Genomic DNA, 26,864 nt, shown 5'->3' on the forward strand with positions numbered 1-26,864 from the left:
CAGATGGCTGTTGATACAAAGTAACAGTAGTCCGACAGCTCAGAAAAGTAGTCAGACAGATCAGCAGGAGAGCAGGGGGCTGGGCTTAGGGAACTGTTCCAAACCATTAAAAATCCTGAAAAGTCTGCATATTTTTTAACTGATGTATATTGCAAAGTTGCTTGAAATGAGGTTTACTTTTCAAAAAGCTTAAGTTATGTTTGTGTGAAGTTCCCCTTTAATTATTAAGTAGGTTCCACTCATTTCTAACCCTGAGAACTTACTGAACTTTGAAGGACTGCAAAGAAAGTGTTAAAGGTCAGCAGGTTTTTTATTGCAGTTTATGCAGACACGGACAGGATGGTCCCAGCCCCGGGAGGGTACAGGCCGTCTCTCATTTGAACACTCGTCACAGAAACCCTGGCCACATGCCCGGCAGTGGTGTTTTGAGAGCTTGGCGCTGAATTCTTTCCTGCAGCTGTAGCAGTGTTTTATTTCATGGTCTGGAATCCAGTAAGTAGGCCTTGCAGCATCTTTCACCAGACCTAAAAAATAAGGTACAGGATTAAGGAGGAAAAAGCGAAGCAAGATGGCGCCTGTGAGCTCCGCTGACTCTGCATCGAGGGGTAATTAAAGACTTAGGGGCATTTACAAGTATTAACACCTGTGCCGGGGGAACAGGGAGGGGGACTATGGAGGGTAGGGGTTTTCATTAGTTTGGGGGTTTAGGTCTCCTTTAAAGCCATAAACTATATACTAGTAATGCTTGAGTCAGCAAGTTTTCAACCCATCTCTGACCCAAATCCACCCTCTCCTTTCCAACATGGACCACCATGCTGCATGATGATACAGTGAAACCTCAATTTAAGTACCATTTCAATGGGTGCATTTCCATGATTTTAAGTAATGTTTACCCGGATTTTACATCAAAATTATGTTCCCAAAAACTGCTTTTTTCCCCTCTATAAATGTTATAATTTGTGAAATAAAGAGTTTTAAAATACTAACCAGATGTATATTGTGCCCTGGTTCTGCCTGTAAATAGACAATTGCAATGAGTCTGCCCCTTATACAGTCCTGCACCAATCACTTATTGATTTAGGTTGTGTATGTGACTGACAGAGAATTGCACATGCCCCCCATAGCGTAATGCTGGCCATAGACACACAGAGCCTAGCGTACGAATTGAGGATTCGTACGATTTTCGGATCATGTGTGGCGTGTGCCGACATCTTTCGTCCGTCGGAGATTGGTCGTTTGGTCAGGTTTGATTTTGACCCGACTGATCCCGCCGGAGCCCACGGCACATTGTAATTGGATCGTTCGGCCATACGGCCGATCAGATTACCCCGGATATAGCCATGCTCGTTAAAGGCATATCGGGGGAAAGATCAGCTCGTTTGGCGATGTTGCCAAACGAGTGTATCTTTGCCTCTATGGCCACCTTAACACTAAGGGCAGAGACACAGATTTGGGGAGATTAGTGGCCCGGTGAAAAATTGCCTTTTCTTCGGGGCGACTAATCTCCCTGAACTGCCTCCTGCCGGCTAGAATGTAAATAGACGGCTGGATGGCAATCGGTGAGCTTAGTTTTCCGAAGTTGCCTCATGAGGAAACTTCGGGCAACTTCGGAAAACGAAGCGCTCCGAGTGCCACCCAGCCGGCTTTTTTCCTGATCCCGCCGGCGATTTACATTCTAGCCGGCAGTTCAGAAAGATTAGTCACCATGAAGAAGAGGCAATTAATACCCGGGCGACTAAATCTCCCCGAATCTGAGCGTGTCTTTGCCCTGCAATGTTTAACCCTTGTTATTAACACAGTAAATATTGTATCTCAAAGTAAAACTCCTGTGCTTATATCCTTTCAGTACTTGAAGAAAAAGTTACTTTAACACATTTCCCAGATTTTACATAATTTTTTTCTGGTCCCCTGAAAAACGTAAAATGGGGGTTCTACTGTGTAACCCTGTGACCTTATACAAAGGGATGGGGCAGGTAAATGTTCACGTTGGCACAAACTAAAGAGATATTACCAGAAGTGTTGGGACAGGGGCAGGAATATCATCGCAAGAAGTACTGGAACCAAACCTACAATGAACTGGGAGTGTCAAGCCTGTCCACTCAACACGGTTTTCTCCAAAAGAGATGCTACTGTCCGTCTGTATAATTCATCGGAACCTGGGAGAATATTCTTACAAAATTCAGGATTGCACAGAGGTACAACTTAGAACCAAAGGCAGATTTTGCGAAGCACTTGGAGTGCAAGCTTTGAGCACTAGAAAAAGGCCAGAGGTTTCACCTGAGATCTTACCTAGAGGGAAGTCGATGGTTTTGACCACAGCTCCAAGAGTGTTTTGTACGGCCTCTCCAACCCTCCTCGCAATTAGTGTGCCGCCTTCATCATCTTCTGCGGCATTTGTTACTACAGCTAAATAAGAAGGAACCAATGCATACGTTTTAGTTGATGTTTTAGGACATTCTAAAGCACTAAAAAGCATCAAAATGGCTTTCCAACCCCAAATCGCTATGTAATCCGTGATGACACGGAGGCAGAGGAGACGATATTCCTGAACTACATGTGGAAGGAAGCTCATGAGCGGATTCCTGAATTAACTGTATCAAAGAGGTTCATACAGATCAAATTTCTATATACAGGTATAGGATCCATTATCCGGAAAACCATTATCCAGAAAGCTCCGTATTACAGCATGGCTGTCTCCCATAGACTTCATTTTATCCAAATAATCAAAATTTTTGAAAATGTTTCTCTGTAATAATAAAACAGTAGCTTGTACTTGATCCCAACTAAGAAATAATTGATCCATATTGGAGGCAAAACCAGCCTATTGGGTTTATTTAATATTTATCCGATTTTCTAGTAGATTTAAGGTATGAAGATCCAAATTACAGAAATTACTCAGGTCCCAAGCATTCTGGATAACAGGTCCCATACCTGTAGTATATTTGACATCATATAGATTACCCTAAATGTGGGCCTGTGAGGAACAGCTGGTTCTCCCAAACAAAAATAAAAAAACAAGACAACTGAAATGGGATTTATTTTTTGTTAAAGGGATATATTGTGGCACACTGGTCATACAAATATACAATGGAATTCGTATTTTCTTACCCACTGGAGTTCCTCTCTGATCATAGCAGCTGTCACAGACACGTACTGGTGAGATTCCCCAACCTCGCTCAGGCACTGGCCGACTCTTGGAAGAGCAAATGTCGCAGAAACCCTCCCCACAGGCCCGACAGTGGTGCTTAGTGTCATTGTCTTTAAAGGGACCTTTGCACTTGGTACATTCCTATTAAAAGTGATCGTCAGAAAAAAACATTTACTGGTCACCTTTTTTAAATCTTATTGGTTGCTATGGGTACTGTCTCTTTTGCATTTTAATACATATGGGGGTTAATAGTGTTCCACAAGCACTATTTTGCTCATTAAAGGGGAAGTAAAGTCTGAAATAGAATAAGGCTAGAAATTCTGTATTTTGTATATTAAACATAAACATGAACTTACTGCACCACAAGCCTAATCAAACAAATGATTTATGCTTTCAAAGTTGGCAACAGGGGGTCACCATCTTGTAACTTTGTTATACATCTTTGCAAGACCAAGACTGTGCACATGCTCAGTGGGGTCTGGGCTGCTTAGGGATCGTCATAAATGATCAAAACAGCACAAGTCAAATAATATCTGCCAGAAGCCGATACAGCAAGACTGATTAATAATCAGAATATACAGACTGCACTGGGTCCTGTGTTGTCATGTAATCTAATGTGGATTTTATAGTTTTTGTATTGTTTAATACAAACTTTCTCCAACTCTGCAGAACCAGTGGCTGCAGCAAAATAATCCTCCAAATAAAATCCCAGTTTATCTGTTTAAATCTGGCTCCATGATCTTTGCTTTTTTTGTAGTAAAAATAAATTATTTATTAATAATCACATTAAAAAGTTTTCGGTACATACTGACCCCACATGGCCCACCTTACTCATTTAGTAACCTCCGCAAACTTAGTCATAGGTGTGTCTAAGTGCCGGAGGGTACAAAACGCGTAAGGTGGGCCATGTTATTAATAAATAATTTATTTTTACTACAAAAAAAGCCTTGGGACATATATCTTTTTGATATAATTTGTGCATTGTGATTGCCTTTGGAACTGGGGCATGTCCTTCTGGCTTGGATAGTGATTTACAGAAATCGGCCATGTGGACTTCCAACTATTAAATAATCCATGATCTTTGTCCCTGCAGCTGGAGTTGGAAACAGTAAAGGGGATGTAAAGGAAAAAATAAAATCCAATACCAATCTCTACACAGTCGCTGACTGCTCTACAGGGAAACAAACAAAGCTGCTTGAATTCTGCATGGCTGGGAAGTAAGGCGGGGGCTCCCCCTGCTGTTCATAAGTATGATTGTTTCCCTGCAGACCAGTTAGGGACTGTGACAATTCCTATCCACAGCAGTAAATGAAGGGGGAATTTCACTGCATACAGTCAGGTTTCTTATAAAAACGGTACACATTTTTTAATCACAGTATATTGGAGATAGGTTTCTTTTTCACTGAAGATCGTAAAAAGGGGATTTTATTTTTTTTTTGCCTTTACATGCCCTTTAAAGTGTCTTCTTTCTGGTTTTTGTCCGGTCTATGTTTGTGGCTTGTACCAAAATAATTTGCCAATTTACAGTCAGGCTACTGCCATTAAATCGATCACTAACATCAACAGTCTGTCTGCACTAAGTAGAACTCCTTCTCACACCTCCCAAGAAAATAGCCACAGTGGAAACTGTAACACGCACATACCAGTATTTGTGAATTTGGCTTCCAGTAGCCTGGGGCAATCTGATCAGTCAGCCAGGATGTCACTGCTTTGGTGGGTCCAATACTCATCTCAGAAACGGACTGTGCCATGAAGTTCATTCCATCCAGGAGGCGTTGAGCTGCATTGTTGTTGTCTTTTAGGAATCCATCGGCCTTAAATGTTAATTATGTTCATTAATTTAGGACTCAAAAACAAAATGCTGCTGAATAATGGAAAAAAAGCACAGTGGCAAATAAATGTATGGTAAACGACTTAAAGTGGACCTGTCATCCAGACACAAAAATCTGTATAATAAAAGTCCTTTTCAAATTAAACATGAAATGCAATTTCTATTTTTTATTAAAGCATTCATAGCTGCTGTAAGCTCATTTAAACATCTCAGCTGTCAATCAAATATTGTCTGCCCCTCCTCTATGCCAGTGGCATAGAGGCGGGGCAGACAATTACTTTCACTTTCCATTCAGCACTTCCTACATGTCACTGCTCTCCACACCTTCCCCCGTTCTCTTTATCGTTTAATTGTGTAGCCAGGACATGGGGATGGACATCAGGTCCCCCATTCTGGTGCACAAACAAGATTCTGAGATGATACAAGGCTTGTCTTAATAAAACTGTCCACAAAATGGTTCCTGCCTGCTTGAATGGACACGGCCATCCGGCTTGTAGTCAGAAACCCCTAAGTCAATACGATACTGAAAATTTATACAAAAATGGACATTTGTGATGGAATTTTTTGACTTTATTATTTTTTTATTTTTTAAAAAAAAAAAGGTTTTTCTGAAAGACAATTCATTTTATTTCATTATGGCACCCTATAAATGTTACTTGTCTTACTCCAGGCCAGACGTGTTGTATCTCTGTACGCACAACAGTATCCACTGGATCTTGGTTCCCAAACCAGTACTGACGGCTGCGATAGATCACGCCACAAGAAGGGCACTCAATCACGTATCTTTAAAGCAAGTCAAAAAGTCAAAAGTTTATTAGGACTTTAGGGACAACAGGAAAGTGTGAAACCATCCCCAGTACATGGCACTTACCCAGACCAGGCATACTTAGCAAGGCCCAACCAGGGAGAGTCAGTGGACGCAGATGTTTTGGGTACCACATTCACCTCTTTGCCACTTTCATAGCAAGGCTGCAAGAGAAGTGATGACATCATGCAACGTTCTGTGATGGTTTAAATCAGCTGTACAATAGTAACTTCCTTCTGCGTGTTCTGTTATTAATGAAGCATGAGGCCGTGGACAGGGAGGATGTTCATTATGACAATTCTCTGTTCTACAAGTATCTTTTAAAATTTTATTTTAAACAGTCATATGCGGACACAGAAAGTGTATGGTATAAAATAAACTGCAATCGGTTTTGTTGAAATGATTCACCTTGAGCTCCCAGCAAACTCATATACGCAGAAAACAAACGGAAGCGCCCTCCATTGGATGGAAATGAAAAACAAAAGAGTGGTGTGCAGGGTCAAATGGCAATATACTGTAGGTAGCACACAAAAAGTTTGACCCATATGTTTGCAACCCCCACTTTATGAACAGTATTAAAACTTAAAGGAAAACTATACCCCCAAAATGAATACTTGAGCAACAGATAGTTTATATCAAATTAAGTGGCATATTAAAGAATCTTATCAAACTGGAATATATATTTAAGTAAATATTGACCTTTTACATCTCTTGCCTTGAGCCACCATTTAGTGATGGTCTGTGTGCTGCCTCAGAGATCACCTGACCAGAAATACTGCAGCTCTAACTGTAACAGGAAGAGATCACCTGACCAGAAATACTGCAGCTCTAACTGTAACAGGAAGAGATCACCTGACCAGAAATACTGCAGCTCAAACTGTAACAGGAAGAGATCACCTGACCAGAAATACTGCAGCTCAAACTGTAACAGGAAGAGATCACCTGACCAGAAATACTGCAGCTCAAACTGTAACAGGAAGAGATCACTTGACCAGAAATACTGCAGCTCAAACTGTAACAGGAAGAGATCACTTGACCAGAAATACTGCAGCTCAAACTGTAACAGGAATAGATCACTTGACCAGAAATACTGCAGCTCAAACTGTAACAGGAAGAGATCACTTGACCAGAAATACTGCAGCTCTAACTGTAACAGGAAGAAGTGTGGGAGCAAAAGACAGAACTCTGTATATTAATTGGCTCATGTGACCTAACATGTATAGTTTGTTTGGTTTGTGTGTGCACCGTGAATCCCAGGGGGCGGCCCATATTTTTTAAAATGGCAATTTTCTATTTAGGATTACCCAATGGCACATACTACTAGAAAAGTATATTATGCAAATGGTTTATTTACATGAAGCAGGGTTTTACATATGAGCTGTTTTATGCAATGTATTTTTATAGAGACCTACATTGTTTGAGGGGTATAGTTTTCCTTTAACCTTTAATGGTAGAGAATAATAAAATAATCTGTCTAGAAATCGGCAAAGTTAAAATACCATTAGTCGAGTAAACTGAATCTTCTCAAAGGCCACCAGCTTATAGACGGGTTCTAGAGGAATAAACCAATAATAGGGGACTGATCTCCAGTTGATAATTTAATATTCTCTATTCTGTAGTGTTTGGTTATTATTGCGGAATTAGGGATTATCATATATTGCAGGAATATACCCCATTAGTTGAGTAGCTAGTGCTGAGGAGCTGGAGTCAGAACCGGAACATAAACAGGGCTATTACAACCCTGTCTTCTGTGCTTGAGGTGCAGTGTATGAAGTTAATGCTGCGATATGCCTATGATTAAGTGTTTGTAACACGAAACGCATAAGGCAGAGGACACAAAATATCTTTTCTACTATTTGATGGAAGATTGCCTTTATTTGAGTGCCTGCTCCTGATTCTTTCAATGCTGCGATATGCTTGAGTAACCAAAATGCGGCACTATGTTGCGCTCTCACTGCTCGCCACTGGTGTACGAGTGATACTTGGGTGTCCCAGAGCCGGACCGCTATTCCACCCACACCGCTCCCCAAGCTAGTGTGGACATCTCAGATGTCATTAGCGGTATAATCAGGGTCCTGCCTGTAACAAGTCTCTGCCGAGTTCTACCCACACGGCGCGAAATCCAACCTTCCAATCCCGTCACCCTAACTAATAAATTAAAAAATAGCGCCGGACATGCGTTTCACGCGCTATACGCAAGCTTTGTCCCAGCAAACTCACAGGGCAGTGGGTTTCAAACTTGCAATAGTTCAAAAGACTGCGGCTGTATCGCTGTGGTGCTCTATCCAGAAACCTTGCTGCTCGACTGGGTTCCAATATCCATACGTTGGAAAAATAGGATGGCACACACATTTGCAAACGTGCTTCAATTAAAGTGCTTTTTTATTGGTGTTTGAGATCACAATAAAAGCACTTTAATTTAAGCACGTTTGCAAATGTGTGTGCCATCCTATTTTTCTAACTTGTGTGTTTTTATTTCCCCTGTGGGACTTCCCAATAAAACTGCTTCTTGTTATCAAACTATTGTAGACAAAAAAGAGAGGATGCAGTGTGTGTTACCCATGCTGATATATCTCCTGCTGGATGAGACTTATCTTTAAAATAAGTCAGGGTTGATAGGAAGGTGTAGGGAGAAGTTCTGGACAGTGGATGTTGCTCACCTTGCAAGTAAACACTCTGTTGTCATACTGGTGTGAGTACCGGCACCGGCTCTGGGTGTGATGATGAAGTCCTTCCTTCAAGTGATTCATGCTGCTTTTACAACCTGCTCTAAAGACCAAAGAACAAAACAACAGTAACCAAATGATGCCACTGTAGCAATGCATGAATTAGGGTATTTAGAATACATCATTTACACAATATACATATGATCAGTGATCAAAACTGTATATAGAATGCTTGAAACTCCACCTTTCAAGGGCATGTTCAAGGATAATGGTTAGAAGTAGGGATGCACCGAATCCAGGATTCGATTCGGGATTCGGCCAGGATTCGGCCTTTTTCAGCAGGATTCGGCCGAATCCTTCTGCCCGGCCGAACCGAATCCGAAACCTAATTTGCATATGCAAATTAGGGGCAGGGAGGGAAATTGCGTGACTTTTTGTCAGAAAACAAGGAAGTAAAAAATGTTTTCCCCTTCCCACCCCTAATTTGCATATGCATATGCAAATTAGGGTTCGGATTCGGTTCGGTATTCGGGGTTCGGCCGAATCCAAAAAAGTGGATTCGGTGCATCCCTAGTTAGAAGAGGTGGCTCTCATTGACAAATAAAGGATCAATGATGTGAAAAGGGAAACATTTCCAACAACTATATCTTCGAACAGAGAGGCCTAAGTGTAGGAAGGGAGCACATACCCGCAGCTGAGGCAGATAGAGGAGCAGGTGAAGTATTCATCTGGGAAAAAACAGCTGTGTGTCATCTGGTCATCAGGGATCTCGCCACTAAAGCGGTCGCTCAGGGCCTGCAAGACACCATACTTTATAGGGATATGGTCATGGGAAAAAAGTTTTTTTCTTTTTTTCCAAAATACATCAGTTAATAGTGCTGCTCCAGCAGAATTATGCACTGAAATCCGTTTCTAAAAAGACAAAACAGACTTTTTTATATTTAATTTTGAAATCTGACATGGGGCTAGACATATTGTCAGTTTCCCAGCTGCCCCCAGTCATGTGACTTGTGCTCTGATAAACTTCAATCACTGTTTACTGCAAGTTGGAGTGATATCACCCCCTGCCTGGTAGATCTAAGAACAGCACTCAATAGTAAAATCCAGGTCCCACTGAGACACATTCAGTTACATTGAGTAGGAGAAACAACAGCCTGCCAGAAAGCAGTTCCATCCTAGAGTGCTGGCTCTTTCTGAAAGCACATGACCAGGCAAAATGACCTGAGATGCACCTACACACCAATACTAAAAAAAATACACTTGCTGGTTCAGGAATGACATTTTATATTGTAGAGTGAATTATTTGCAGTGTAAACAGTGTCATTTAGAAATAAAAACTACACCATAAAAATCATGACAGAATCCCTTTAAGCACCTTAACTAGATTTGGATATGAATTGCAGTATATAAAGTGCACCTCTATCACTGACCTAAAACTTATCATCCCCAGCAAACTCTTGAAAACATTGTGTGCTGATGTTAAACAACTCACTTGCTTTGAAGCCCACACTGGTAGCAGGAATAAGTGGTTGCATCAGTTTTGATTGGTTGTGTGAGTTTTGATTAGTTGCAGTAGGTTAAAATTGGTTTCAGCAGTCTCCAATATGCGGGTTCAATAAAAAAAAATCATTGCATTCTTCTTTGCTTTCCTCATATAAACTATCATTTACCAGGACCCTCTAACTTTATAAAGAAGGTTTTGTTTTTTTTCCTTCTTAGGCCTTCAGCTAATTCCAACAATGTGGGTTATTTTCAGATAATTCAAACATGGAGCTGCTTTTGAGATATCGCTAAAAAAGGCTTTTGTAGTTACCAAGGAAACATTCTTGTGCTGTGGCAACCATTCTCTGCCCTGTCCCTTTTGCTTCAATTCCCCCCTAGTCCTTGAAGAAGGGTCTTTTATCCACAGTAGCCACAGGACAGGGAGAGGAAACCAAAGATCCAATCTTGTAGAACTAACTGGAAGTGTTGGATGGAAAACAACATATAGCAGAAATAGCTGGAACGACTGCATACTGTGTAGTATCAGCCAGTGGCGTAACTAGATGTTACTGGGCCCCACAGCAAATTAATTTTAGGGCCCCCAACATATTGAGAGGTTGCCCTGTTTTACCAATATATATTGTAATGGTTTATTAATTAGGGCCTCATGGGGCCCCTTATACCTCCTGGGCCCCCCTGCAGGCGCAGGGTCTGCTTCCTCTGTAGTTACGCCCCTGGTATCAGCCAAACACGCCAAGAAATGATTAATGGACACGGTATTTACAATATAATGCAGGGCAACACTTTTTTTTAAAAGCACCAGCTAACCTGCAATAGGGATGCACCGAATAGACTATTTTGAATTCAGCCAAATTAGGGGTGGGAAGTGGAAAACTTTTTTTACTTCCTTGTTTTGTGATAAAAAGTCACACGATTTCCCTCCCCACTCCTAATTTGCATATGCAAATTAGGATTCAGTTCCGCCGGGCAGAAGGATTCAGCTGAATCCAAATCCTGCCAAAAAAGGCCTAATCCTGGCCGAATCCGGAACCGAACCCTGGATTCGGTGCATCCCTAATCTGCAATAACATTTATATACAAAACTTCAGGTGAACCAGACAAATAAATTACGTGTAGTTTAGTGATGTGCGGGTCGAGAATTTCTCGACCGGCACCTGACCCTAACCCGCCCACTCCCTACCGGCACCCGACCCTGGCCCACTGCTCCCCTTTATTTATAGACCCGCGTCCGACCTGCCCCGCAGTGACGTCACAAAAGGGGCGGGGCAGGCGGAAGTCTATAAATTCCAGGGCGCCGGAAGCCGGCAGTACTAGGTCGCGGCCGGGGAGAGCAGGAGAAGCCCGTCGGGGGGCCCCATACACGGGCCAATAAGCCGCTGACACGGTCTGTCGGCAGCTTTTATTGGCCGTGTATGGCCACCTTAACTCCCCCCCAGCTGGATTTATGCAGGTACTCTCTGGCGGCGGGGGAAGTTTTTTATTTTTAAAAACAATGTGATTATATAGGCACCCGAGTGCCAATCTATCCAAGGATTCTTGGGTGCCTATCTATTAATATGGCCCTTTACACATACCCAAAATGTTGTGCTTTTTGGCTAAAGTCCTAATAAACTAAACTTCAGTAAAAAGTTTGAACCAATTAATTGATGTTTTAGTTTCACATTGTGTTTTCGGCTTCTTTACCAGCAATAGACAACCATAATCATTTAGCAGGTAAAATCCGTGCCTCCAAAAATTGCCTTCAGTATCTCCCCATCTTCATTTCTGCTTTTCACTGCACATGATCTGTGCTGCTGTCACTTACCAGAGCCTATATTGCATATAGGGAATATAAACATCATCATACAAGACTGATGAGTGATGAGAATAATTCAGATCATTACATAACAGCTCAGAAGCCAGTGCAGTCAGCATTTCGGATTTAATATCATTGTCTTTTATGGCAGACAAACCTAATTTTCTGCTTAATGATTTCAGAATCCCTTAAAACTAGCTTCATAACAGCTGCCTAGAGAATACAGACATGTTCATGTCACAGACACTTAAAAAAGTGGCCTTACAAAAAAAGTCGTGTAGCTCCTGTGGACCAGACCTGGACAATACGGTTAGAGGCTGCTGAACCTTTCTGCTCTAAAATTAAAGTCTCTGCTCTAAAGTATTTTTAGGCTTAAGAGTGCAATGATTTAGTGTTGAGGGATGACCATATTGCTTTGAATGAACAGTTTTCTGCATATATTATTATCATGTATACATATCCCATATCTTGGGATCAAAAAACAGGAAACGTGTCACTAAAAACTACTAAGTTTTGTTGTTTTTTTTTTTTAAAAGGCAGTCCCATGTGGAAATGTTTCATATAAATTGTAGCCATGTTTTGCCAAAAATGGATCCATAATGGATCCATAACAAGAATGAATAGGACTTCTAAATTCTAGTTCTACTGCATGTTTACATGTAACCATACCTTCCTTCCAACCATACCTTCCTTCCTTCCATACCTTCCTTCCAACCATACCTTCCTTCCTTCCAACCATACCTTCCTTCCTTCCAACCATACCTTCCAACCATACCTTCCTTCCTTCCAACCATACCTTCCTTCCTTCCAACCATACCTTCCTTCCTTCCAACCATACCTTCCTTCCTTCCTTCCAACCATACCTTCCTTCCTTCCAACCATACCTTCCTTCCTTCCAACCATACCTTCCTTCCTTCCTTCCTTCCTTCCAACCATACCTACCTTCCTTCCAACCATACCTTCCTTCCTTCCAACCATACCTTCCTTCCTTCCAACCATACCTTCCTTCCTTCCAACCATACCTTCCTTCCAACCATACCTTCCTTCCAACCATACCTTCCTTCCTTCCAACCATACCTTCCTTCCTTCCAACCATACCTTCCTTCCAACCATACCTTCCTTCCTTCCAACCATACCTTCCTTCCTTCCAACCATACCTTCCTTACCTTCAGAGCTTTATAGACGACACCTGGATGACGGGGCGAGCGGGTGGTGTTGTTCTCCAGTTGTTGTTCAATGACATGGCGCAACCCTGAGAAGTCTGTTGGTGGGTTGTAGGTGCGAGTGCCTTTGTATTGTATAGAGCTGAATGCCTCAGGGAATCTTCCCAGCCTACGGAAACGGTCCTGGATCACCTTCTCAGGAATTTCAGTGGTTTTTTCTGTAGAATACAAAATTAAAAAATGACAAAAATATAAAAATGCCTAAGCTTCTTCTAGATTTTACACCGGTTACTAATTATTTTGTCCTCAAAGACCATAATATTCAGATCCTCAAAGAATACGAGGTGGTTCATCTTTAAGTTAACTTTTAGTACCGTATAGAATGGCTAATTCTAAGCAACTTTTAATTTTTCTACAGTTTTTTAATTATTTGCCTTCTTCTGAATTTTTCCAGCTTTCAAATGGGGTCACTGATCCCATCTGCGCTCCTCTTCAGAAGGTTTTTTTTTCCCGATGTATACTAATCAATTTTTTAAAAAAAATTTTTTTTTGATGTTACTGGTCCTTTCATGTAACTCAGGGATTCTGCTCAGCAGGGACATAGATAAGAAATGTATCAACTAAATGTATCAATATACTGTTGAGTTGTCAGCTCTATCCGCTGAAATACCCTTGTATAATCCACAAGGTAGCAATTCCAAAAAACTAAATGAGTAGCACAACATATAGGCCTTGTTAAAGGGGCAAATTGATGGCACATTAAAGTTTACAGGCATAAGGGCTGCTTTAAAGGAGTAAGCAGGGGTGCTTCGCCAATGAGGCAAGTTCAGGCTTTCGCCTCAGGTGGCAGCGCCCCACTATGTACCAGGGGCAGCAAAAATGCTGCTCCTGGTACTTTAAGAGCGAATTTCCGGGGGAGGGGGGGCAGCAGCAACTGCTGCTGCCTCAGGTGGCGGAGGGGCCAGGATCACCCCTGGGAGTAAGTAAGGGTTAAAACGAAGTAAGCTTTATCAGAAAGGTCTATATAAATACACCAGTAAACCCTCAAAGTAATGCTGCTCTGAGTCCTCTGTCAAAAGAAACAGCACATTTCTTTCCTTCTATTGTGTACTCATGGGCTTCTGTATCAGACTTCCTGTTTTCAGCTTAAACCTCCAGGGCTTGGGCTTGAGCATGCTCAGTTTGTTCCTCTCTCCCTCCCTCCTCCCCTCCCTGCTGTAATCTGAGCCCAGAGCTATGAGTGAACAGGGAGAAACTCAGGCAGGAAGTGATGTCACACCAAGCTAATATGGCATCTGCTATCCTTTACAAACAGAGACAGTGTCTAGAGTGGTTTACTCCGGTACGGTGAAGCATTCTACAGAATAAATCTAGCGTTCTGGCTTGCACTATTGTGGCTAATCTATTGGCAATAAACTGCCTCTGTAGCTTTCCTTCTCCTTTAAGAAGTGGCCCTACCAGACAACTTAGAAAGCGCTTTGCTTGCATTAACAGCTGCCCCTGAATAGCAAGAGATAGTGAGCCTTTGCAGCCATAATTATTTATATGTACAAACCACATACAGGTTTCCTGCAATTCTCCTCTAAAATGGATACATTGGAGTAGGCTATGTTAGATTTATACACAGCAGACAGTAGAAACTGGATTTCAGCCACTAAAATATTGACTTTTTAGTAGGACAAACTGTTCTGATGTTGAGAATAATTCATCCAGTTTTAGCACAGAAAGACAGAGTACACTATTTAATGGCCACGTAACTCAAATGAGGCTTGGCCATAAATGTAACTGTTACTAAATGCGTATTGGAAACAAAATCTACAGCTCAGTCTGTGTGTCTGTGGCAAACTTTCCACATTGAAAGCTAAGTTTAAACTAGGCTTTGGGAAAAAAACCTCAGAAACCAAAAAAAATTTCTGTTACCTCTGAAAATACCAAGGAAAAAAACAAGTTTAAATTTAGTAACACGTTGTATTTGCTAAAAGGGATTCTGATTTTTATGATGCAGTTTTTATTTCTAAATTACACTGAAAATAATTCACTCTACAATATAAAATGTCATTCCTAACCCAACAAGTGTATTTAGTTGTAATATTGGTGTGTAGGTGCATCTCAGGTCATTTTGCCTGGTCATGTGATTTCAGAAAGAGCCAGCACTTTAGGATGGAACTGCTTTCTGGCAGGCTGTTGTTTCTCCTACTCAATGTAACTGAATGTGTCTCAGTGGGACCTGGATTTTACTATTGAGTGTTGTTCTTAGATCTACCAGGCAGCTGTTATCTTGTGTTAGGGAGCTGCTATCTGGTTACCATCCCACTGTTTTGTTAGGTTTCTGGGGGGGAATGGGAGGGGGTAATATCACTCCAACTGGCAGTGCAGCAGTAAAGAGTGACTGAAGTTTATCAGAGCACAAGTCACATGACCGGGGACAGCTGGTAAACTGACAATTTGTCTAGCCCCATGTCAGATTTCGAAATTAAATATAAAAAAAAAAAATCAGTTTTCTCTTTTGAGAAACGTTTCCAGTGCAGAATTCTGCTGAAGCAGCACTATTAGCGTTGCGTTTTGAAAAAACATTTTTTCCCCCCATGACAGTATCCCTTCAAATACCCCTTTTTCCAGATTCCTAAAATGTAATAGTGCCTTGCTGTGGACAGATACTGGGAATACACCAGTTGATTTAGAGCCAATTACCTTAATTTAAGGTGGCCATACACGGGCCGATAAAAGCTGCTGTCAGACCGAGTTGGCAGCTTATTGGCCCGTGTATGGGGCCCTCCAACGGGCTTCCCTGATTGATTACTAGCAGAAAGTCGGGCAGATGTCGATGGGACGGGACTAAAAATCCCGTTGGATCGCGGCCGCATCTGTTCGTTGATGTGGTCCCGTGATCTGAAATCATATCTCAAATCATAAAATGCTCAGAATTGGCTTTAGCCGTGACATTTAGATGCTCTTAGTCGCCCGAAGAAGAATCGTTTTGTCACTGGGCGACTAATCTCCCAAAATAGCAGCGCGTGCCCCGGCCCTAACAGGATCCAGACTGTACAAAAGGTTTAGCACAAACAAAGTGGTCAGTGGCTGATATGGTAATTAAAGGTTTAAAATAGTTAATATGAACAATACCCCAATGCCTGAAGGAATAGAACCTTGCATGCCGTGCATCTGTAATGGAACCAATGGACTACAGAAAGTGGATATTTTAACTATTTTCAGTATTTAAAGGGGTTGTTCACCTTCCAAACACTTTTTTCAGATGAGTTGTTTTCAAATTCTTCACCATAAATAAAGGCTTTTCAATTGCTTTCCATCTTTTATTTTTTACCGTTCTTCCAAAATTCAAGTTTCTGGTGTTTCAGTCTGGCAGCTCAGGGATCCAGGAGCATCTGAACTGTTACAATTTGCTACATTTGTTTAATTCAATTAGTTGATCCATTTCTCAGCAGTATTTCTGGATTATTAGCAACTATTTTATCAATTGTAACAGCTGCCTTTAGGGTAAGGTCACACTGGGTGTTTCGGGTATATTTAGTCGCCTGTCGACTAATCGCCTCGTCTTTGTGGCGACCAATCTCCCCTGAATGCCTTCATTCACTCTTGCGCTGGCTAAAATGAAAAATCGCCGTCGCTAAGCACACGCAGCGATTCATTTTCCGAAGTCGCCCGAAGTTTCCTCGTGAGGCAACTTCGGAAAACGAATCGCCACGTGTGCTTAGCGCCAGGATTTTTTCATTTTAGCCAGCGCAAGGGTGAGGGGAGATTGGTAGCCGCAAAGACGAGGCGATTAGTCGGCAGGTGACTAAATCTCACCGAAACGCCCAGTTAATGAAACTCTGGGATTCTGCTCGGCAGGGACAAAGATAACAAATGTATCAACTAAATGAATCACTTTACAACAGTTCTAGAGTCAGTGCCCCCCCCTTGCAGGAAGTAGTGTTCTGGCTATTATGTTACACATCCAGTCACTCCAGCCTTTATATGTTAGATTTTTGGCTAACTAACGATATTAGAAAAATTGTTTTAATTTGCACAGCCTGTCTATTTACCCAGTTTTTATTTTTATATTGAACAATTCCTTTAAGAAGGGAAATAACACCTTTTTAGCATGTGGGGAAACAAGGTTAGTGATATTAAGTTTTAGTACAGGTTAATCCAGGCATTTCTTGAATGCCATTTTGGAGTCAGGAAGGAATTACTGAATTTCTGAAGGTGACTGGTTTGATTTGCTTATTCACCTTCCACTGGATCAAGGTTTTGTTTGCTACAGATAATTTACTGGGGGTTACACTGCACCAGAGCCTTTGCCAGTAGCAAGCAGATATTGTATTTCTGTTAATAATAAAGTTATCCAATTAATTTAGCAACTAGTCTACCAGTCTTTAATTTAATTGTCTTTTCTTCCTAATTTGGTGTTTTTAAAAGATCCTTGGACTCACCTGACCCCAACAGCTTAGTGTGCACTGTCTCATGGAAGATGATGACCCCAGGACCCAGCGTTGATAGTGGAACATCTAACCCACACCTTGCAGTGGTGGCCTTCAGCTCCTTGGTAAAGTGTTTCAGGTAAGCTTCAGACGCGTCACCAAGAAACTTGAAGAGGTCATTGTGCAATCGATCTGCATGAGTTCTGTAGATAACTATATCCGAAATAGCCAATACTTTGAGCAGCAAACGTGTCCTCTGACTAAGATTAACTGTGGCACCAAGCAAACCTTCTGTGTCGATTACAACCACTTTATGGACTGGGTCCAGAGCTGCCCATACACCTATTGTGCAGGATTCCTGGGCAGGAGAAGTCTTAAATACTTCCCTTCCATAAAAGAAGGTGTGATTCAAAGTGTGAGATTTGCCGTCTCCTGTGTTGCCAAAGATTGAAATGACCTTCAACAGGTCATCTGGCTTGCAGTGCAATTTCTCCAAGAATTCCTCTTCATCCTTTACCTTTAATACGGGAAATGTGAAAGATTAAAAGGCGTATCTTTCGCATTATGCCGACTTACAAACAACAAAATAAATCATGGAATAATGATAAATTATATAGTGAATAAAGTACCCCCTCTTGTAAAATATAAGGATATTATAAGTTACCGAGGAGTTTCATGACCATATAAAAACACGAGGCCGAAGGACGAGTGTTTTTATACAGGTCATGGAACTCCGAGGTAACTTCTAATATCCTTATATTTTACAACTGGGGGTACTTTATTTATTATAATACACAAATTTAAGTGAGTCATGTGACAGAAATTGGCATGCTGCAAACCATTGAATAAATCAGCAAGGGTTTACCTGCTAGCAGTACCTGTGTGCCAGTGAATTTTCTTCTGATCCGTCATGTGACAGAAATGACATCAGAACTCACCGTTTATAACTGATGACATCAGAACTCACCGTTTATAAGGATATAATTTACAGGATATTCATGGCTTTTGTATTTTATAATAATATTATATTACAGGTATGGGATCATTACCCGGAAATCTGATATCCAGAGAGCTCCGAAGTACGGAATGGCTGTCTCCCATAGACTCCATTTTATTGAAATTACCCAAATTTTTAAAAAGGATTTCCTTTTTCTCTGTAATAATAAAACGTGATTCAAACTAAGACATAATTAATCCTTATTGGAAGCAAAACCAGTCTTTTGGGTTTATTTAATATTTACATGATTTTCTAGTAGACTTAAGGCATGAAGACTAGAGCCAAATTAGAGAAAGATCCATTATCTGTAAATGCCAGGTCCCAAGCATTCTGGATAACAGGTGCCACACCTGTACACAGCAATATTAATAATGTGGTTATTAAAGCACAATATAATAAAAGGTATCCATGATCCTGGTATTCCCCAGAGCAGACTCTTAAAACAAGGAAAACTTAATCCAAGAAACACATTTTACTATTCTAGCAGAATAAAGTGAGAGATTAAATAACACAATGTAATAAAAATATATACAGTGTTTGCCGATCACTCATCAACTAATCCCTTAAATGTGAAATAATATTTAATATACAAATTAAATACAACTTCTATACACCATAAGGTTCCCAAATCATTTGCTACCCAAAATAACGAATTACTCTGATGTTAAAGAACTTTTGGAGCAGGTTCCCCGATGGATAACCTATGTGCAGGTATGGAACCTGTTATCCGGAATGCTCTGGACCTGTGGCTTTCTGGATAAGGGGTCTTTCTGTCTCTATACCTATAGGTTTTACATTTTTGATTTGATTAAAAACGGAGTCTATGGAGATAACCTTCACGTAATTCGGAGATTTCTACATAACGGATCCCAATCCTGTATATATTTCATAATTATAGGTTGCCAACATAAGAAAATGTATATTTAGTCTGTTTATGAAAGTTTTCAGTCACGCAGTTCATGATACACAGTTTTTAGTAGTGGTAAATGAAACGTTTTAAAGAACGGTTTCCTATTAACTGAATGGTAATGAAGTTCCCCAGCATTTTAGACCGACCTATCTGAATATGTTCAATAGATCCATTGTCATTGGATGCAGGTGGTTGTATTACCCTCAAGGGTGTATAATGTTGGGTACATCCCTACCTTTTATTTGAGCAGAAGAAGTTAGATGAACCTTTTTCACGCCACCAGCTGGAGACATAGAAAGAGAGAAAATGCACATTCCCTGGTCCCATCATATAAGTAATCTATGCAGATGCATATTTACAAAGACAGGGTTTTTTTAGTTACAAAATTATGATCATAAGAAATATTATGATCATAATTTTGTAACTAAAAAAACCCTGTCTTTGTAAATATGCATCTGCATAGATTACTTACAGTATATGATGGGACCAGGGAATGTGCATTGATCAATTTCTCTTCTTTATGTCTGTAGTTAATTTGGCCAGATCAGTAGCACTTCCATTGTATTTTAGTAAATTTTTATTTAGCCATGGAGTGCTCCCACAACCTTTCCTTTTTGCACTCAATATATATCCTTTTTGCACACACACACACACTACACACACCCCAGCACTCCAATATATAGCTCCCAGGGAAAACTTATATTTGCACAACTTAAAGGTAACATTTAGCAGCCTAATGGTCATGCCAAATTAAGAGATAAACAGGTATGGCCTTTCTCCCCCAAAGATATTCTCTATCTTAAAGGGATACTGTCATGAGAAGCATGACTTGGGGCAGCTGGGAAATTGACAAAATGTCTAGCCCCACGTCAGATTTCAAAATTGAATATAAAAAAATCTGTTTGCTCTTTTGAGAAATGGATTTCAGTGCAGAATTCTGCTGGAGCAGCACTATTAACTGATTCATTTTGAAAAAAAAATTTTTTTCCCATGACAGTATCCCTTTAAGCTGGCCATAGATGTTGAGATTTTTAAAAGATCCGATCCTCATCGTGAGACCACGATTTTCTCGGAACGATCGTACGAATTGCCCATCAACTAAAAAGACCAATTTGGCAGGAAAACAAAGGGGAGCTGCCTGCTTGGCCCTGCAAACATAGATACATTGCACTGGGACCGACAAAGAATTTTTGACCTGGCCGATCAATTTCCTGACAGATGTCGGCTGAAAAATCTTAAGATGTACGATCGTTCGAATCCCACTAACCGCATGATAATTTCGAAGGATTGTTCGGACTTCTCAAAAATTGGTCGTTCGGCAAGAAGAATCGTCGCGTCTATGGGGAGCTTTAGATAGGACTGATGCATGGACACTGCCAACTTATGCAAACTTTTAACTAAAAGTGTCTCTTTTTACTAAATGTTACCTTTAAGTTGTGCAAAAATAAGTTGTTTTCCCTGGGGCTATATATTGGAGTGCTGGGGTTAAGTGTGTAGTATGTATTACAAGCCACACCTACGTGCACCCAATAAAAAGGGATGAGCTGCATTCTAGTGTGTTTCTATCTATATATGTGTATATGGCATATTTAGTAAGTGCTACGAATTATACATATCACAGCAACATATTCAGTATAAGCAAAGCAGAAAACACAGTTCACTCCAACCATCTTCCAAACATTCACTCAATAAACATACCTGAATTTCTTCAGTCTCATCAACCAGAAGGAAACAGTCAACTTTCTCAGTCATCTTCTTCCTTAGAGATTCCTTATCCATTTCTGGGCCATGCTGTGGTTCAGGGCCCTTTAACATTGGGTATGCTGTAAACTGATGCTTTCTTTTGTTTCCCCCTGAGTGGGTACGTTTCTGGCAATCAGCACAGAGGTCAACCTTACAGTTAAGGCACCTAACAGATGCCCGCTGCCTGGAGCCGGACGTGCTGCTCATCATGGAGCTTGCATTTCCTCCTTTGCAACTGGAACAAGAAGGGACAAATCCAGGAGGAATCCTGGTCCTCTCATGGTTCTGAAGTCTTTCTTGTTTGTGGAGCTCTCCTTCACACTGCTGGCACTGCAGAGTATTGCACTCATCGCATTCAAACACAGCTTCAGCATTGCCAGCACAAGCAAACTTCTCCTGGCACATCAATGCAGTGATCATACACTTATCCGAGGTTGGGCCCTGTGTACTCATTTTACTTATAGTAAAAGCAAAGTCCCTTTTTGATCACAATTAGGAGGCAGTGGACCAACTGAAGACTTGAGAATTGTTTTGCAACCAAAGTCTTGGAAAACTGACTATAGAAAACAGCAATAGAGCATTGTGCAAAAAGGCCAGCTTTATGCACACTATCAATTACACGCAATTCCCAAAACTAAGCGCACAAAATCGGCTTAAGATAATGGGTGTTTGGAGAGAGCAGCATCTATTAGTCGAACTTGCTAATTTTTTGTAGAATCAGTAGAAAAATAAATATTTCATACAGATTAAAACATCAAGTAATCGTGATTAAAATATTAAGAAAAAAAAAATTCAAACATAAAAGTCTCCAAAGAAAGATCAACTGGTTTACTGAACGTTTGCCTCCTGAGATGTATATATAACTCCTCTCCAACTTGCACGGAGTCCTGAAGGTTATTCAGGACTTTCGTGAGAAACAACAATTAAACTAAGACGGTCTTCTAAAAATGTGCTTATCACACTTAACACTTGCTTTATTAGATGTGGAAGAACTTGGGTAGGAAAGAAAAGATTGATGTCATTGTAAACCATATGGGTGGGAAGGTGTTTTATATTAAAGGAGAAGGAAAGACTAAAAGTAAGTAAGCTTTATCAGAAAGATTTATATAAATACACCAGTAAACCCTCAAATTAATGCTGCTCTGAGTCCTCTGTCAAAAGAAACAGCACATTTCTTTCCTTCTAATGTGTACTCATGAGCTTCCTGTTTTCATCTTAAATCTCCAGGGCTAGGGCTTGAGCATGCTCAGTTTGTTCCTCTCTCCCTTCCTGCTGTAATCTGAGCCCAGAGCTATGAGTGAGCAGGGATAAACTCAGGCAGGAAGTGATGTCACACCAAGCTAATATGGCTGCCACTATCCTAAACAAACATTGAGCACTTCTAGAGCTGGTTGCTTTATTCTACAGAATAAATATAGTGTTATAGCTTGCACTTTTGTGGCTAATCTATTGGCAATAAACTGCTTTGTAAGCTTCCAGTCTCCTTTAAAATATATATATAAATATATCTAGGCCATGCAGAGTGAAGGCTGAGCACATAGATCTAGGAAATAGCAGGCAGCTGATTGGACAGGGATGTGGACTATGTTTTTTCCCTCTTTTAGAATGGTTGTTTGCGGATTTAAACAAAGACAATTATGTATATACTGCAAAGCGGGACTTTTCCATTAGACACGGGACTGGTCTGCTCTACAAATAGACAGGAGATCTGAAGGATAAAAAATTCTGCTAATGAGGGGGGAGAGTGAGCTCTTGCTGCAAACGTTGACTCAATAAATATACTTTTTGAGAAGTAAAGAAACAAATTGAATGGCGGCACCGCAGACAATATTATCACACAAGAAACGAGACCAATGGAGTCTCTGGGAATAGGATCTGCTGAGGATGTTCTCATAAACAGAATCTATTGCAGAGACCAGATCTGAAATCCCCAATCACTCAGGAGTCCATGGACATTGGATCTTGTAGATAATCTTTCAGTGGATCCGAGTGAATGTGGAATGTTGAAGTTACAGGCACTGAAATCCTTACACGTCACACAACAATCATTTAGCAGCTTCGAGGCCTTGTCAAGGGCAGGGTTTCTGTGGAGTAGTTCCTCCACAGACTGTTGAGCTGAAGCCGGAGAGGTTTGTGAGCAGGACTAGGAGGGAAGGCCCAACAGCAGCTTCCTATTGTTTACTACGGGAGCCGGTAGTGACTCAGGGATCATACACCGCAGCTCTTCCTGTAACCAGCGACAACACCAGCTTTAATACAACCGCAAACATACGAACCGCTCCGTACTGAGGAGTAAAACCGAACGACTACAGGAGGGAGTGCGCTAACAGCTCCAATCAGCTGATCGCTGTGAACTTCGGGTTTATTTACCAGGGAATCATTACGCAACGCTGACGTCACTAGTAGGCGTGTCCAAGGCACGCCGGGAAGTGAAGTCCTCTGTTCGCTTCCTTACATAACATTGCGGAAGTAGATTCTAAGACTCCCCTTCCCATGATCCATTGCGCGAGCCAGATGGAACGCACATGGTTTTATACTGTATAGCAGTGGTCCCCAACCAGTAGCTCGTGAGCAACATGTTGCTCTCCATCCCCTTGTATATTGCTCTCAGTGGCCTCAAAGCAGGTGCTTATTTTTGAATTCCAGGCTTGGAGGCAAGTTTTGGTTGTATAAAAACCAGGTGTACTGCCAAACAGAGCCTCAATGTAGGTTGACAATCCACATAGGGGTTACCAAATGGCCAATCACAGCACTTATTTGGCACCTCAAGAACATTTTTCATGCTTGTGTTGCTCTCCAACTCCTTTTACTTCTGAATGTTGCTCACGGATTCAAAAGGTTGGGGATCTCTGCTGTATAGGATGTATAGAATATTATTCAGGGATGTTCTACAGATTAAATTCTGCCTGACCCTCATCTATGACTGACATCACTAGCTTCTTAAAGAGGTGGTTCACCTTTAAGCTAACTTTTAGTATGTCATAGAATGAATAGACATTTTTCAATTGGTCTTCATTATTTATTTTCTATAGTTTTTTTTTTAAATTATTTGTCTTCTTCTGACTCTTTCCAGCTTTCAAATGGGGGTCACTGACTCCATCTAAAAATCTGTAATGCTATAACTTTATAGTTATTGCTACTTTTTTTTTATTGCTCATCTTTCTATTCAGTCCCTCTCCTATTCATATTCCAGTCACTTACTCCAATCAATGCAGGGTTGCTAGGGGAATTTGTACCCTAGCAGCCAGATTGATGACATTGCAAACCAGGGAGCTGCTTAATAAAAAGCTAAATAACTCAAAAAATGAAAACCAATTGCAAATTGTCTTAGAATATCACTCTCTACATCATACTAACAGTTCAAATGGAGGTCACTGACCCCATCTAATAAACAATTGCTCTGTAAGGCTACAACTTTATAGTTATTGCTGCTTTTTATTGCTCACCTGTCTATTCAGGTCTCTCCTATTTATGTTCCAGTCTCTTATTCCAATCATTGCATGGTTGCTAGGGGGAATCTGGACCCTAGCAACCAGACTGCTGAAATTGCAAACCGGAGAGCTGCTGAATAAAAGCTAAATAACTCAAAAACCATAAATAATATAAAAAAATGAAAACCAATTGCAGATTGTCTCAGAATATCACTTTCTACATCATATTAAAAGTTCAAATGGGGGTCACTGACCCCATCTAAAAAACAATTGCTCTTTAAGGCTACAACTTTATAGTTATTGCTACTCTTTATTGCTCATCTTTCTATTCAGGCCTCTCCTATTCATATTCCAGTCTCTTATTCAAATCAATGCATGGTTGCTAGGGGAATTTGGACCCTAACTGCCAGATTACTGAAATTTCATAAAAACCTAAATAACTCAAAAACCACAAATAATACAAATTAAAAAAAAAATTGTAAATTGTCTCAGAATATCACTCTCTACATCATACTAAAAGTTAATGTAAAGGTGAACAATCCCTTTAATACATAAAAGACTGCCCGCCACAAGCTGCAAAAGGTTCTTCTGGCAGCTGTAGAAGGGATCATTTAGGAGCAGTGTATAAGGGCTGCAGGATAATCTTCTCCCACCCAAAAGGATAAACACTTTTCATGTTTAATTTCCCATTAGCACATCCCTCCCAACACTTGAAAAATGCAAATATGGCACATACAGTAGCCTAAAAAATCTGACCATGCCCATTGTGTGGCCACACCCCCTAACACGTTTCGTGCCAAATGGGCACTTACTCATAGCAAATGAGTAGGGTTGCCACCTGGCCGGTATCTTACCAGCCTGGCTGGTAAAAATTATGGCTGATCCCAATGTTATTTATAGGGAAAAAAGATAAATAAATAGGAAGGCTGGTATTTTTTTCCAGACGAGGTGGCAACCCTACCGATGAGTAAGTGCCCATTTGGCACGAAACGCATTAGGCTATACATGTCCAAATAAAGTTTTTTTAAATTTTATAATGATTTTTGCTACTGCATCATTATTAGTGGGTCTATTCTATTCTATATTGCGAGCTCTGCTACCAATAGCCAATATCAGCTTATATTTGCCACCCCAGGAACCTTTTGCATACTTATGTTGTTCTCCAACTTCTGAATGTTGCACACGGGTTAAAGGGGTGGTTCACCTTTAAGGTAACTTTTATTATGTTATGGTATGGCCAATTCCAAGCAACTTTTCAATTGGTCTTCATTATTTTTTTTTTATAGTTTTATAGTTATTTTACTTTTTCTTCTGACTGGCTTTGCAGCTTTCAAATTGGGGTCGCTGAACCCTTCTAAAAAAACAAATGCTCTGTAAGGCTACAAATGTATTGTTATTGTTACTTTTTATTACTGATCCTTCTATTCAGGCCTCTCTTATTCATATTCCAGTCTCTTATTCAAATCAATGTATGGTTGCTAGGCAGTGGCGTAACTACTCACCGGCAGGCCCTGGTATAGGCCGAGTACCTAGGCCCCCCCCTATGAATCGCGTGCGCTGTAAAATCTCCCCCTGCCCAACCACCCACGATATCCATTATCATGGCTCCGGTGGGCCCTAAGAGGGTGCGGACCCAGGTGCCATCGCACCTCCTGCACCCCTGGTAGTTACACCACTGTTGCTAGGGGAATTTGGACCCTAGTTACCAAATTGTTAAGATGCAAATTGCAGAGCTGCTGAATAAAAAGCTAAATAACGCCAAAAACCTTCAACAATAAAAAATGAAAACAAATTTAAATTGTCTCAGAATATCACTCTCTATATCAGGGATCCCCAACCTTTTGAAACCGTGAGCAACATTCAGAAGTAAAAGGAGTTGGGGAGCAACACTAGCATGAAAAATGTTCCTGGGGTGCCAAATAAGGGCTGTAATTAGCCCCTATGTGGATTATCAACATACATTGAGGCGCCTTTGGCAGTACAATTGTTTTTTATGCAATCAAAACTTGCCTCCAAACCTGGAATTCAAAAATAAGCTCCTGCTTTGAGGCCACTGGGAGCAACATCCAAGGGGTTGGAGAGCAACATGTTGCTCACGAGCTACTGGTTGGGGACCACTGCTCTATATCATACTAAAAGTTATCTCAATGGTGAACAACCCCTTTAGAAAAAAAAAAAAAGTTTGGGGAACCTGGAATAATTTAATGTGCAGTTAATCTGCTTGAGCCTTTTCTCCACACATATTTACATTTGATTACAAGGTCAGCGAATTATCTAACTCCCAGTAATAGCAACAAACATGAGGTATTGTCGTTCCGCTACCAAAATGGCAGCTGCTTTCCTTCACGTCACGTTTTCAAGATGGCGAAATATCGGCACGCCCTTTCGAATCACCGCTGCGTTTCTCTCCTCCTCCTTTTCTTCGAAGTGCATGCTGGGGGCCTGGCGAGC

General features: G+C 40.8%; 1 protein-coding gene across 1 annotated transcript; it reads right to left on the minus strand.

Annotated features, from left to right (window-relative positions):
- Window positions 1–291: 291 nt before the first annotated feature.
- On the minus strand, window positions 292–21,511 carry zfyve1.S (zinc finger FYVE-type containing 1 S homeolog). The gene is given in 11 exon segments (NM_001092802.1): window positions 292–524; window positions 2,290–2,406; window positions 3,109–3,289; window positions 4,792–4,962; window positions 5,645–5,762; window positions 5,851–5,948; window positions 8,445–8,553; window positions 9,139–9,245; window positions 12,915–13,129; window positions 17,345–17,849; window positions 20,938–21,511. Coding segments are annotated over 11 exon segments (2,352 nt in total). The 5' UTR covers window positions 21,436–21,511.
- Window positions 21,512–26,864: the final 5,353 nt, after the last annotated feature.

The sequence above is a fragment of the Xenopus laevis genome, chromosome 8S (genome assembly GCF_017654675.1).
Source record: "Xenopus laevis strain J_2021 chromosome 8S, Xenopus_laevis_v10.1, whole genome shotgun sequence".
Lineage (NCBI taxonomy): Eukaryota > Metazoa > Chordata > Amphibia > Anura > Pipidae > Xenopus > Xenopus laevis.